The 15,287-nt window shown below is 43.0% G+C and overlaps 1 protein-coding gene across 1 annotated transcript; it reads right to left on the bottom strand.

Annotated features, from left to right (window-relative positions):
* Positions 1–2,187: 2,187 nt before the first annotated feature.
* Positions 2,188–14,524, bottom strand: LOC140842133 (uncharacterized). The gene is made up of 5 exons (XM_073209943.1): positions 14,458–14,524; positions 13,523–13,919; positions 12,970–13,441; positions 2,466–2,921; positions 2,188–2,421 (listed from the first exon to the last, which is right to left on the bottom strand). Exons 1-5 carry the CDS (start codon positions 14,522–14,524, stop codon positions 2,188–2,190), a joined length of 1,626 nt encoding a protein of 541 aa, XP_073066044.1.
* Positions 14,525–15,287: the final 763 nt, after the last annotated feature.

Genomic DNA, 15,287 nt, shown 5'->3' with positions numbered 1-15,287 from the left:
ACACTGAATTTTGAATTCCATGTATTATTTATATTTTCGAATTTATTATAACTCGAAAATAAATTCTTATACATGTCTATATTTAATTAATTACGGGCCAAAAAATTTGGGTTCTCACACAACATATCGACAATAACACGTCTGAACAGAAGATCAGGTTAACGTTGGTTATGTCCTTTCCGACCGTTAAAAAATCGTGTATATTAACGGAAGAATATGCTAGCTAAAACCTCGGGGATTCTTAGCTGCAACATCACAACTCGCTTGCATATTCAAAAAGATCTTAGAGCGCTCTTCAAAGTTCATATACTCCATCGCTTAATTCAGCACACACAAAAAGTGAAATTTATCTGATCATTTAAGGATCATTTTCGTGCTTCTAAATCAAAACCTTTTACTCATACCATTAACCCTTTGGTTATTTGTTTCAGCTTTGATATCTGGTGAACTAGGTGTTCTTAAATAACCAGAAGTGTAAAGTGATCATTAAGAGTTCCAAAACAGGCTGTGTGATAAGTCCTGATTTGAGTGGGTTGTTACAAGAAGTTTGTAAAGTCAAAGTCTTTTAGTGAAATCCTTCCTAAGGAGGAAGAAGAGGTGATGTAGGAGTATTCATTCTCCGAACATCCACAACAAATCTGAGTCATATTACTTTCTGCAATCATTTATCTGTCTAGTCTTTATTCATTACTTCAAGCCTGATATTGTGTTTTTATTTGTAAAGAAGATTGTGAATCGTTTTCCGCACTTAATAGTGGTTCACATTCTCAACCGTTTGAGAAGACGTTTTCAACCGCCTAAAAACTGTTGAAATCAAACTCGTATTCAAAAATTTGAAAGAGTTCATTCACCCCCCTCTAAATTTTTCCCGATCCTAACAAGTAATATCATAGCGGGGTTTTTCTCAAACATTGATAACTTTTGAACACTTATAGCATCTTTCAATAAAATTCATATGTTCTCTAAAGAAGATTATGATGATTGGAAGATTCGTATGCAGGCACATCTAGCAGCCCAAGATGACGACATGTGGTATATCATTACTGATGGGCCAATGAAAATCTTGAAAGAAACACAGCTGCTGCCACTACCGAAGGTGTAACTCAGATGGTCGAAAAGCACATATCTGAATGGACAGCTGAGGATAAAAAGAAAGCAAACCTGGACAGTGTTGCAAAAGATATCCTCTACAAAACCTTGGAAAAAAATATGTTTGCCAAGATCAAAACATGCACTACTGCCAAGGAAATGGGAAAAGCTGACTCAACTATGTGAAAGCAACGACCAAACGAAATAAAACAAGCTGACCGTTGCCATCCAAAATTTTGATAATGCAAAGATGAAGCCAGGAGAAACTCTGGCAGAATTTGACGAACGGTTCAGCAGTATTATCATCGAACTCACTTCATTAGGAAAAGAGTATTCTAACCGTGAAATTGCTCTAAAAGTTATGCGAGCTCTTCCCAGAGAATGGGACGTAAAGACTACTGCAATGCGAGAATCCAAAGACTTGAATAAACTGGAACTTCATGATCTCTTTGCTGACCTTAAAGCCTATGAGTTTGAACTTGGTATACGAACTGAAGAAGATCCATCCACATCTCAACAGACGAAGGCATTGCCAGCTACTATAGTGACTCTTCCGGTCGAAGATTCCTCAAGTAAGAAATCGGCAGAGCAATTAAGTAATGAAGCCATGTCTTTATTCGTTAAAAAATTCAGTAAATTTATGCGAAAAATCAATCATAAATGAATAAACCTCGTTTTAACAAGGACCATACTGATGATGATCAAGCTTGTTTTAACTGTGGAAAGAAAGGACACTTTATTGGAGAATGCAACAGGCCAATAAACGATGAAAAGAAATCGAGTGACAGAAGACGAGGTAAAGACAACAAAAGATTCATCAAAAAGAAAAGTCAGCGAGTCTTAGTTGCAGAAGAAGATAAAGGCCAATGGGCTGAATCAGAATCTGAAAAATCCATTTCTGAAGAATCTTCAAGTGAAAGCGAAGATGAGAAAGTAGGTCCAACTTTCCATCTGGGCGAGCGCTCGGGGGCTCTTCTTGCAGCTTGAACAGAACAGAAGTCACCCAGCTGAAAAGACCCTCCCACTCTAGGTCCAACTTTCCATCTGCTCTTCTTGCACCTTGAACAGAACCAAGTCACCCACTTCTTCTATTTCTAATCATGTTAACCTCCACGCGCATTCCTTTCCCTCCTCCCTCACTACCCCTTCATAACACCGACACTCGACTTTTTGGTCCCCGCACAAGACTCCAACTCCTTTTCTCACAGGAAACTTAAGCTTCTGATGACAAGTGGAAGCTAGAGCTCTAAAATCATTCAGGGCTGGCCGTCCTAGAATTTCATTATGCGCTGATGGAGTATCCACCATGGTGAAGGCTATCATTTTTGTTACCTGATGAGGATCAGTCCCCAAGGATAGGGAAAGAAAAATCTGACCCAAAGGCGGGATGGCGTGTCCTGCAAACCCATACAGCGGGGTGGAGACCGGATCAAACTCGAATCCTCCACCTTCATTTGATCCAACGTGCTCTTGAACAAGACATTTATGGAGCTTTGATTATCAATAAATATCATCACCACATCATAATTGCTAATGGTGTCCGTCACCATCAAGGCATCGTTATGTGGAGTCACAATGCCTCGGAGGTCTTCCGGCACAAAGCTGATGACGGGGTCTTGTGGTAAGTCTCCACCCCTAGATATCTCAAAGTTCTCCAACCTTCTCCCATGTGTCTTCCGAGCTCGCCCAGAGTCTCCATCAGTAGCATCCCCCGAGATCATATGAATCATTCCTCTCGTATGGTGGTTATCCTCATTCATTCTTCTCCTCGGTTCGACGGGCTCTTGAGGGATATCTTGACCTCGACCTTTCCCTCTCTGCTCCTCAATCCTCTGATTTATCCATGGAGGGCCTTGAACACACTTAGGGAACGAGCGAGACCTCTCTCGACTCCTGGATGAAGATCCTTCTCGTCTATTGTGGGGACCCGGGCTCTAAACCAATTCTTTTGGGATTTAATTGGATCTTTGTTCGAAAATGTGGGTCAAAAATTTGCTTTTAACATTAATTCAAATGTATTAACGAAAGCATCAAATGTCTCGATAGAAATTAAACAACGTAATGTACATACAAGTCTGTGCGTACAAACATACACTAGTGTTTAATGACAACTACAAACATAAATGCTACAAGTCTAGTAGGAAACACTAGGAATCTTCCACGCCCGAGATCTCCACGCTATCAACTCTCTCTTCCTCGTCGTGACCCTGATCCTGCCCCACATGTTGCCATGCACACATACAGACACGACAACAGCCGGATAACTCCGGTGAGAACAAATCCCAGTATAAAACATGTATGCATGCAATGTAATAAATCATGTACAAAAGCATAGCATAAATCGAATAACATGAATTAAAATCTAAAACATGCAAAGGAATACAAATCTGTATTCACATAAAATTCTTGACTCGACTCATTTCTAATCTAGGGATCCCGGTGTGAATAAGACGGTCTGTCACCTACCCAACCACTCGGGGTAACGGTACGTCTTATTCCTGTCAACTCTGTATCGAGGGTCTACACATATAGCAAATCTGCTCCTATGCGTCGATACACCGAAACGTCTAGTTTTGGCAAATCTGCCAATATCTCCTATCTCAAGACTCGAATATAAATCAATAAACAAGACATTACATAATCAATGTAATAACAATCTAGTATGTGATTTAGGGAAACTCGTATCAAATCTGAATCGAGTTGTGCAATCCCAAGACCACATGAATTATACCTTTCTTGTCGCACTGTCTGTCGAGATCTCGAATCAAATGTCAAACCTGTCACTTCAAATCTGAAATGGCAATATGTAGATACACAATATTAATCTCTAACTCAAAGCAACACATATTCCAATCAATAATAAATCTCGATACAAATTGACGGCATAACAGCGTAATTCTCGGTACCGGTCAACTCAGTCTCAACATAATACAATATCATAATCTCATCAATATCACAATATCAATGACATGATCCCTTCCAACTCTGAAAATCGACATACTCTTCAATAATACATGCTGAAAATCGAACCAATAGCATACGGCGTCTGAAATTCGATCTGTTTACGTTTCTACGACGCTTAAAATATCAAGAACACATAATCTATGTCAAATCTGAATTCTTCCAACACATAATTTTCAAAACATGCTGGAAATGAGATATAATTACATCCTTTCGTAGCCAACGATGCAAGGATCACAAATCCGGGCTCGGAATTAAAATTAGATGAACAAATCTTGCACAATCTCAAATCTACAATGAAAAAGCTTGAAGGAACAAGGCTTGCTCTCGGCTCTCTCTCTCCATCTGAATAAGAATGAAGACTCAGCAGCTTAGGTATATATATATACATGCCATGTGTCAACATTAAAATCAAAGGTGGCACTTCGCATGCAGCACCGCGGGTGCGGCAGTGTAAGAGCGCGGGTGCGCTGAGCTCTCGGCAGCCAGAATATTTTCTGAATCTCGATCACCGCGGGTGCGGCGCTTGCATCACCGCGGGTGCGGTCTCACCACCGCGGGTGCGGTCTTGTGCGCACCGCGGGTGCGGTGTTGCTTCGCACATTTCACCAATTTTTATCAATGCACCGCGGGTGCGGTCCTTCTTGTACCGCGGGTGCGGTGTGGCTTCGGCCCTGCTGCTCAAAATCTCATAATTCATGCATTCTTATCTCTACAAGTCTAACATCAATGAACTGATAATTCTCGAGCCTTACATTTCTCCCCCTCTTAGACAAGAGTTCGTCCTCGAACTCATGAGCAAATAATAATGCAAGTATATACGAAACTGTAAAGTCACAATGGGAAGAAAGACTCACATCATATAAATAGATCGGGATGCCTCTGTCTCATCTCAGACTCTGTCTCCCAAGTTGCTTCCTTGATGCCATGACGACTCCATTGAACCTTCACAAGTGGAATGGTCTTGGTTCTAAGCTTCTTTTCTTTCCGATCCAGAATCTGTATCGGTTTTTCCACATAGCTCAGAGTATGATCTAACTCGGCTTCGTCAGGTTGAATGACATGAGAATCATCTGGCACATATCTGCGCAACATCGATACATGAAAAACATCGTGAATGCCAGATAATGAAGGAGGAAGAGCAAGTCTATAAGCTCGATCGCCAATCTTCTCAAGGATCTCGTACGGACCGACGTATCTAGGAGACAACTTCCCACGCTTGCCAAATCTGACAACGCCTCTGAAAGGTGAAATCTTCAAAAATACTCTGTCTCCCTGATCAAACACTAACGGTCTGCGTCTGATATTGGCGTATTTCGCTTGCCTATCCTGTGCCGTCTTCATTCTCTTCTGAATGTTCTTCACTTTCTCAGTCATATCACGAATCATATCAGGCCCCAACTCTGGTACCTCAGAAATATCATCCCAGTACAACGGAGATCTGCACTTCTTTCCGTATAACGCTTCGAACGGTGCCATCTCAATGCTAGTCTGATAGCTGTTGTTGTATGAAAACTCACACAACGGCAATGAATCTTGCCAACTAGTACCAAAGTCTAGTACTACAGCTCTCAGCATGTCCTCTAAAGTCTGGATAGTCCGCTCTGACTGTCCGTCTGTCTGGGGATGATAAGCAGTGGTCAGGTGTAAAGTCGTACCCAAATCTAGCTGCAAACTGTTCCAAAAATGAGAAGTGAATCGTGGATCACGATCTGATACGATCGACTTCGGCACACCGTGCAGTCTGACGACCTCTCTGACATACAACTCTGCCATCTGATCGTGTCGATAGGTCATTCTGTACGGAATAAAGCAAGCCGATTTGGTCAGTCTGTCAATGATGACCCAAATCGAATCACAGCCCCGCGAAGATCGAGGTAACTTCGTCACGAAGTCCATGGAAATGTGGTCCCATTTCCATTCAGGAACAGACAAACTCTGAAGTAAACCTCCGGGCTTCTTCCTCTCGGCCTTCACCTGTTGGCAATTCAGACATCTAGACAAAAATTCTGCAATATCTGTCTTCATCTGCTTCCACCAGAATTGCGTCTTCAAATCATTGTACATTTTCCTGCCTCCAGGATGAATGCTGAACCGACTACAGTGTGCCTCTGACATGATCTGTCGTTTCAAATCTGAAACATCTGGCACCACTAGACGGTTATTCACATACAGAACAGAATTTCTAACCTGATATTCTGAGATGTGTCCAGCTCTGACCATATCAATCGATCTCTGCACACTCGGATCGGTTCTCTGTGCTTCTTTGTTCCTTATAATCAAGTCTGGTTCAATCTGAATCGCAGCAAGTCGCAACGGTCTACTATCTGTATCAAATGTCAATCCGGACAAGCAACAATCTTCTACTAAATTCGATACACCTACAGTCGACAAGGAAAGAGCACATACCTTTCGACTCAAGGCGTCTGCCACTGCATTTGACTTTCCTGGATGGTACTTGATCTCGCAATCAAAATCTTTCAGTAGATCAAGCCATCGTCGCTGCCTCATATTCAACTCTGACTGAGAAAAGAGATACTTCAGGCTCTTATGATCGGAATAAATCTCAAACTTCTCGCCATACAGATAATGACGCCAGATCTTGAGTGTAAAAACAATCGCCGCCAATTCAAGATCATGAATCGGATAACGGGTCTCGTGCGGCTTCAACTGTCTAGATGCGTACGCTATCACGTGCCCTCGCTGCATAAGAACACATCCTAGCCCTCTGTGAGATGCATCGCAATATACAACGAATTCACCTGTACCTGAAGGAATCGTCAAGACAGGCGCACTAGTCAGTCTCTTCTTCAGCTCTACAAAACTGGCTTCACAATCTTCTGACCACACAAATGGCATGTTCTTCTGTGTCAACTGGGTGATAGGCTTCGCTATACTGGAGAAATCTCGGACAAAACGTCGATAATACCCAGCTAGACCCATGAAACTGCGTATCTCAGGCACAGAAGTCGGTCTCGGCCAACTGATAACAGCCTCAACTTTACTCGGATCTACCGCAATACCATCTCCAGATATGATGTGCCCCAAGAAGACAACCTGTCGCAGCCAGAATTCACACTTGGACAGTTTGGCATACAACCGCTCATTTCTCAAAGTCTTCAATACAATCCTCAGGTGATCTCAAAAATGAGAAGTGAATCGTGGATCACGATCTGATACGATCGACTTCGGCACACCGTGCAGTCTGACGACCTCTCTGACATACAACTCTGCCATCTGATCGTGTCGATAGGTCATTCTGTACGGAATAAAGCAAGCCGATTTGGTCAGTCTGTCAATGATGACCCAAATCGAATCACAGCCCCGCGAAGATCGAGGTAACTTCGTCACGAAGTCCATGGAAATGTGGTCCCATTTCCATTCAGGAACAGACAAACTCTGAAGTAAACCTCCGGGCTTCTTCCTCTCGGCCTTCACCTGTTGGCAATTCAGACATCTAGACAAAAATTCTGCAATATCTGTCTTCATCTGCTTCCACCAGAATTGCGTCTTCAAATCATTGTACATTTTCCTGCCTCCAGGATGAATGCTGAACCGACTACAGTGTGCCTCTGACATGATCTGTCGTTTCAAATCTGAACATCTGGCACCACTAGACGGTTATTCACATACAGAACAGAATTTCTAACCTGATATTCTGAGATGTGTCCAGCTCTGACCATATCAATCGATCTCTGCACACTCGGATCGGTTCTCTGTGCTTCTTTGTTCCTTATAATCAAGTCTGGTTCAATCTGAATCGCAGCAAGTCGCAACGGTCTACTATCTGTATCAAATGTCAATCCGGACAAGCAACAATCTTCTACTAAATTCGATACACCTACAGTCGACAAGGAAAGAGCACATACCTTTCGACTCAAGGCGTCTGCCACTGCATTTGACTTTCCTGGATGGTACTTGATCTCGCAATCAAAATCTTTCAGTAGATCAAGCCATCGTCGCTGCCTCATATTCAACTCTGACTGAGAAAAGAGATACTTCAGGCTCTTATGATCGGAATAAATCTCAAACTTCTCGCCATACAGATAATGACGCCAGATCTTGAGTGTAAAAACAATCGCCGCCAATTCAAGATCATGAATCGGATAACGGGTCTCGTGCGGCTTCAACTGTCTAGATGCGTACGCTATCACGTGCCCTCGCTGCATAAGAACACATCCTAGCCCTCTGTGAGATGCATCGCAATATACAACGAATTCACCTGTACCTGAAGGAATCGTCAAGACAGGCGCACTAGTCAGTCTCTTCTTCAGCTCTACAAAACTGGCTTCACAATCTTCTGACCACACAAATGGCATGTTCTTCTGTGTCAACTGGGTGATAGGCTTCGCTATACTGGAGAAATCTCGGACAAAACGTCGATAATACCCAGCTAGACCCATGAAACTGCGTATCTCAGGCACAGAAGTCGGTCTCGGCCAACTGATAACAGCCTCAACTTTACTCGGATCTACCGCAATACCATCTCCAGATATGATGTGCCCCAAGAAGACAACCTGTCGCAGCCAGAATTCACACTTGGACAGTTTGGCATACAACCGCTCATTTCTCAAAGTCTTCAATACAATCCTCAGGTGATCTGCATGCTCAGTCAAACTCTTCGAATACACCAAAATGTCGTCAATAAACACAATCACAAAATCATCTAAATATCTCTGAAAAATGCAGTTCATCAAACTCATAAACACCGCAGGTGCATTCGTCAAACCGAAAGGCATAACAACAAACTCGTAATGTCCATACCTGGTTCGGAATGCAGTCTTCGGAATATCAACGTCTCTAACTCTGAGCTGATGATACCCTGATCTCAAATCAATCTTCGAGTATACCGAGGATCCCTGTAGCTGATCAAACAAGTCGTCGATGCGAGGCAAAGGATACTTGTTCTTCACTGTTGCCTTATTCAGCTGTCTGTAATCAATACATAATCGCATCGAGCCATCTTTCTTTCGAACGAAAAGCACCGGAGCACCCCAAGGAGATACACTGGGTCTGATATATCCCTTGGACAGAAGATCCTCCAACTGTGCTTTCAATTCTTTCAGCTCTATCGGCGCCATCCTATACGGAGCTCTCGAAATAGGAACAGAACCGGGCATAAGATCTATGCTGAAATCAACCTCTCGAATTGGAGGCAACCCTGGAATCTCATCAGGAAAAACATCTGCAAACTCACAAACCACTGGCAAATCTGCCAATGCTGGGCTCGACTTCAGTAGATCTACTGAATATACGAGAAATCCCTCTGCTCCTCTCTGAAGCAATCTACTCATAGTCAGAGCAGATACTAAGGGAATCCGAGATCTGGAACCCTTGCCGTAGAATTTCCACTCATCTGTCATGTCGGGTCTGAATCTGACAATCTTGTGGAAACAATCTACAGTGGCCCTGTACTTGGTCAACATATCTATGCCAACTATACAATCAAAATCAGCCAAACCAAGTACTACACAATCAAGATCAATCTCATGCCCCTCAAACTGAAGCATACAGTGTCGAACAGTAGTCACAGATATCAAACCACTTCCCAACGGAGAAGCTATAGACACTACTGTAGACATCGACTTAACAGGCAATGAATGTCTCAAAGCAAAATGTTCAGATATGAATGTATGAGATGCACATGTGTCAATCAACACATATGCAGGATAACCGCAAAGAAAACAGCTACCTGCAATGACGTCATCTGGCGCCTCCTGCGCCTGCTCCTCTGTCAGGGCAAAAACACGTGCCTGCTGTCTGGGAGGCTGAATCACAGTCTGACTACCTCCTGGTCTCTGCTGGGTCTGTGTGGAGGGTGGCTGAAAAGAGTGTACAGAAGATGCCTGTCTCTCCATCTGTGGCACTGCAGCAGACGATCCTGCACTCTGGAATCGCTGAGAACTCCTCTGTGGGCACACTCTGGCGAAATGCCCCTGCTGTCTGCAGATGTTGCAGCGTCCCAGAACTCCTTGACACTGCTCCGTGGTATGTCGCCCTCCGCACGAACCACAGTATGCGCCACTATAATCTGAACCCTGACCTCTCTGTCGAGATCCACTCGAACTCGATGAGCTGCTCCCGGATTTCTTAAACTGTTTGCCCTTAGCCTTTAGAAATTCCTTCTTGCCACTACCACTAGCTCCACTGTCAAAACGAGGAGGAGGTGGTGGAAACTGTACGGTCGTGGACTGTGGCGGTCTCTGCCCCTGCACACCGTAGGAAGCTCCTCGCTGCCTGATCAAGCCAGCCTCTGCTCCCTTCGCTCAGTTCAGTGCCTCTGAAAAAGTGTTAGGCCGTCCCGTGTTCACCAACGTAAAAACATCCGGATTCAATCCGTTGATGAACTGATCGGCCACTGCCTCGTCGTTCCCGGCCACATGCGGTGCAAATCGTAGCAAGGCAGAAAATTTCGCGACATACTCCTCGATGTTCCACTGTCCCTGTCTAAGATTCGCAAATTCAGCTCCCTTATCTTTCCGGTAAGAGACGGGGAAGAAGCGCTGATAGAACTCATCTTTGAAAACTTTCCACGTGATATCAATGCCTCGGTGTTCCAAGGCTCTCTTCGTCGTCAACCACCAGCTCTTGGCAACCTCTTGCATCTGATGCCCTATCAGTTTCACACGTCGTTCATCGGTATATGCCAAAGACTCAAATAACATCTCGATATCATCAAGCCAGCTCTCGCACTCTACTGCACTCTCTGTGCCCTTCAGGGTAGGCGGATGAAAAGACTGAAATCTCTTCAATAAGGTCTCCATCGGCGTAGCGGTAACATCCATCTGTGCACCAGACGTGCTACCCTGCTCTGGCTGTGGTATACGTCTAGGCGGCATAAATCTGATTATCAAACTGATTAGTACACAATCAATATCATCTGTCTCAGCCCTTCTCTGATCATAGACTCTGATCGAGAATCGGTTCTGATTCAAGCTTGAAATGCTGTAAATCAATTCAGATAATACAACAACATATAATAGGGAAATCAATAAATCATGACATGCTAGCATGATATAAGCAAGGAAGATGACTCAATCTACCCCGCTCATTCTACTCTATCTCAGTCTACAGAACATACTGCTCTGATACCACCTGTTGTGGGGACCCGGGCTCTAAACCAATTCTTTTGGGATTTAATTGGATCTTTGTTCGAAAATGTGGGTCAAAAATTTGCTTTTAACATTAATTCAAATGTATTAACGAAAGCATCAAATGTCTCGATAGAAATTAAACAACGTAATGTACATACAAGTCTGTGCGTACAAACATACACTAGTGTTTAATGACAACTACAAACATAAATGCTACAAGTCTAGTAGGAACTAGGAATCTTCCACGCCCGAGATCTCCACGCTATCAACTCTCTCTTCCTCGTCGTGACCCTGATCCTGCCCCACCTGTTGCCATGCACACATACAGACACGACAACAGCCGGATAACTCCGGTGAGAACAAATCCCAGTATAAAACATGTATGCATCCAATGTAATAAATCATGTACAAAAGCATAGCATAAATCGAATAACATGAATTAAAATCTAAAACATGCAAAGGAATACAAATCTGTATTCACATAAAATTCTTGACTCGACTCATTTCTAATCTAGGGATCCCGGTGTGAATAAGACGGTCTGTCACCTACCCAACCACTCGGGGTAACGGTACGTCTTATTCCTAGACTTCGGTCAACTCTGTATCGAGGGTCTACACATATAGCAAATCTGCTCCTATGCGTCGATACACCGAAACGTCTAGTTTTGGCAAATCTGCCAATATCTCCTATCTCAAGACTCGAATATAAATCAATAAACAAGACATTACATAATCAATGTAATAACAATCTAGTATGTGATTTAGGAAAACTCGTATCAAATCTGAATCGAGTTGTGCAATCCCAAGACCACATGAATTATACCTTTCTTGTCGCACTGTCTGTCGAGATCTCGAATCAAATGTCAAACCTGTCACTTCAAATCTGAAATGGCAATATGTAGACACACAATATCAATCTCTAACTCAAAGCAACACATATTCCAATCAATAATAAATCTCGATACAAATTGACGGCATAACAGCGTAATTCTCGGTACCGGTCAACTCAGTCTCAACATAATACAATATCATAATCTCATCAATATCACAATATCAATGACATGATCCCTTCCAACTCTGAAAATCGACATACTCTTCAATAATACATGCTGAAAATCGAACCAATAGCATACGGCGTCTGAAATTCGATCTGTTTACGTTTCTACGACGCTTAAAATATCAAGAACACATAATCTATGTCAAATCTGAATTCTTCCAACACATAATTTTCAAAACATGCTGGAAATGAGATATACTTACATCCTTTCGTAGCCAACGATGCAAGGATCACAAATCCGGGCTCGGAATTAAAATTAGATGAACAAATCTTGCACAATCTCAAATCTACAATGAAAAAGCTTGAAGGAACAAGGCTTGCTCTCGGCTCTCTCTCTCCATCTGAATAAGAATGAAGACTCAGCAGCTTAGGTATATATATATACATGCCATGTGTCAACATTAAAATCAAAGGTGGATTTTCGCATGCAGCACCGCGGGTGCGGCAGTGTAAGAGCGCGGGTGCGCTGAGCTCTCGGCAGCCAGAATATTTTCTGAATCTCGATCACTGTGGGTGCGGCGCTTGCATCACCGCGGGTGCGGTCTTGTGCGCACCGCGGGTGCGGTGTTGCTTCGCACATTTCACCAATTTTTATCAATGCACCGCGGGTGCGGTCCTTCTTGTACCGCGGGTGCGGTGTGGCTTCGGCTCTGCTGCTCAAAATCTCATAATTCATGCATTCTTATCTCTACAAGTCTAACATCAATGAACTGATAATTCTCGAGCCTTACATCTATCCCGCGAAGTCAATCTAGCACTGCACTCAACCCTTTGCGACTTCTCCCACCTCCCATCGGGCTCCCTCACTTCCATCACTTTGTCACGACTCCCATCCAGAGGAACATGGGATGACAATAGTCCTCTGCCCCTAGCCTTATCATCCTCCCTCTCGCCTTCGCCTCTCTTTCTACCTCCTCTTTCCGCTCCCTCAAATCTAATTCCCCCAGGCCACTGCTTCATCCTCTTATGCCGTTGGGCATCTTCAAGATTTACATATTTTTCCGCCCGAGATAACAGATCATCATAACTTGATGGAGGTTTCTTCACTAACGATTTAAAGAACTCTATTTCTCTAAGTCCCTGGGTAAAGACACTTGTCATGATATCAGGAGTGGCTGCTGGTATCTCCAGCGCTGCGTTGTTGAAACGCTGGACAAACTCTCGCAAAGTTTCAGCTTCTTGTTGTTTCACCACGAACAAGCTCAAATAGTTTTTTTGGTGTTTTTTGCTGCTAGCGAATCTGTGCAAGAAAATGGCGGAAAAATCCTCAAAAGATCATATGGATTTGGGCTGCAAGGTGTTAAATCATTGCTGAGCTGACCTCATCAACGTGCCCAGAAACACCCTGCACCTGACCCCATCTGAATATTGATGTAACATGGCCGCATTCTCAAACCTCCCCAAGTGTTCCTTGGGGTCAGTATGTCCATCGTAGTCTCCCACATTCGACTGTCGAAAATTTGGAGGAAGCCCTTCTTCTAAAATAGCTAGTGAAAAAGGATTTTCTCTCTTGGGTGTCGGCGCTCTGCTTCCCAACCATTGCCTCAACATCTGTATTTCCTTCCACATCTCCCCTATCTCACTAACTTCCCCACTTCGGAGGGGATGCGTCTCTTCAACCCGGTTCTGGTGGCCCTCCACATTCACCTTTCGCTCCTGGCGAGCGGTCTGCTCGTCTGCAAACATAGACTCTTGATTCCTCTTCGCGGCCTCATCCACTGTCCGGGTGATAAATTGGCCCAACTGTTCTAGGTCAAGTTCCTCACATTCTCATTGGGACGGGTTTGCTCGACCCTTGTCTCGTGAAGGGGCTGCTCGGCTCTTGTCTCTTGACGAGGTTGTTCATGTCTCGTCTCAAGATGCGGTTGTTCATGTCTTGTCTCAACATGAGATTGTTCGATTCCCCTCTGAAGACGCGATGATGCTGAGCTAGCTCTTCTACTCCCTCTCTTGCCTACCATCTCTACGCCTCAACTCAAGATTTCCCACAGACGGCGCCAAGTGATACTCACGGAGAATTTAGGATCCGATCCCAGCAAGTGTCACTAATCCAGACGCAGGTTCCGAAATTACCTTGAGCCTGAAATTACGAATAAGTTCGTTAGAAGGGGGGCCAGGAGGGTGTCCTGGCGTAGCCCCTCCGACGCTCAAGTCAGTGATTGAGGTTATATGAGGGGAGCAGCTAAAGATGCTGCTGAAAATTATATATTAAATGAATCAACTGAACACTCAAACCTGATATTTATAGGAGAATACCTGAGCCCTTGATGGGAGTGTCTTCCATTTGAGCTAGGGATGAGCCAGGGATAGTGGGTCCATCCATGGGTTATCACATATTATTTAAAAATAACCAATTATATATATATATATATATATATATATATATATATATATATGTGTGTGTGTGTGTGTGTGTGTGTGTGTGTGTGTGTGCGTGTTTTTGATATTCATTGAACCTATTATGAACATCTATATGAACGCCGCTAAAGTGACCTCTATCTATTAGATTACAATTTCATCAGTTTGGATTAAAAAGAATCATAACTTGTCAAAATTTTCCCAACAGAATTTTATAAAAGTGATGATCAATAAATAATCCATTTTTATCTTTTATTATTTTTTTAACGTGTAATTAATTGAATCCCTCGTTCAATGAATGTTAATTACCATTCGTATTTTTTCACATATAGTATGATTTGATTTAATCTACGTATATAGATGTTATTGGACTTCCAAATGCAAGCTGGAAGGTTAATTGAAAAATCATCTATTTTATTTTAATTAAATAAAAAAACACACAAGTTAATTAAATTTATTAAATTTATATACATTTTGACAGAGTCGAATCTATGATTTTATTTTTAAAAAATAAAATCTGAAATCATGCATTTTCATCTATTATACAAAGCTATTGGATGCAATAATTGTTTCTGTTTGGTAGAGCGATCGAACCGTGGTGCTTGAGCTGCTGAGCGATTTAAAAGATTTGAGTTGCACCATTACCACTAGCTATAACTTTTGGTAAAGCGGAAAGCACGCGGTACTACAATTGGTATGCGAGCCAAGCTAGGTTACGGGTTCGATAT

This window comes from Primulina eburnea, chromosome 9 (assembly GCF_022965805.1).
Source record: "Primulina eburnea isolate SZY01 chromosome 9, ASM2296580v1, whole genome shotgun sequence".
In the NCBI taxonomy this organism is placed as follows: domain Eukaryota; kingdom Viridiplantae; phylum Streptophyta; class Magnoliopsida; order Lamiales; family Gesneriaceae; genus Primulina; species Primulina eburnea.
This window is presented reverse-complemented; position numbering and strand designations above follow the sequence as displayed.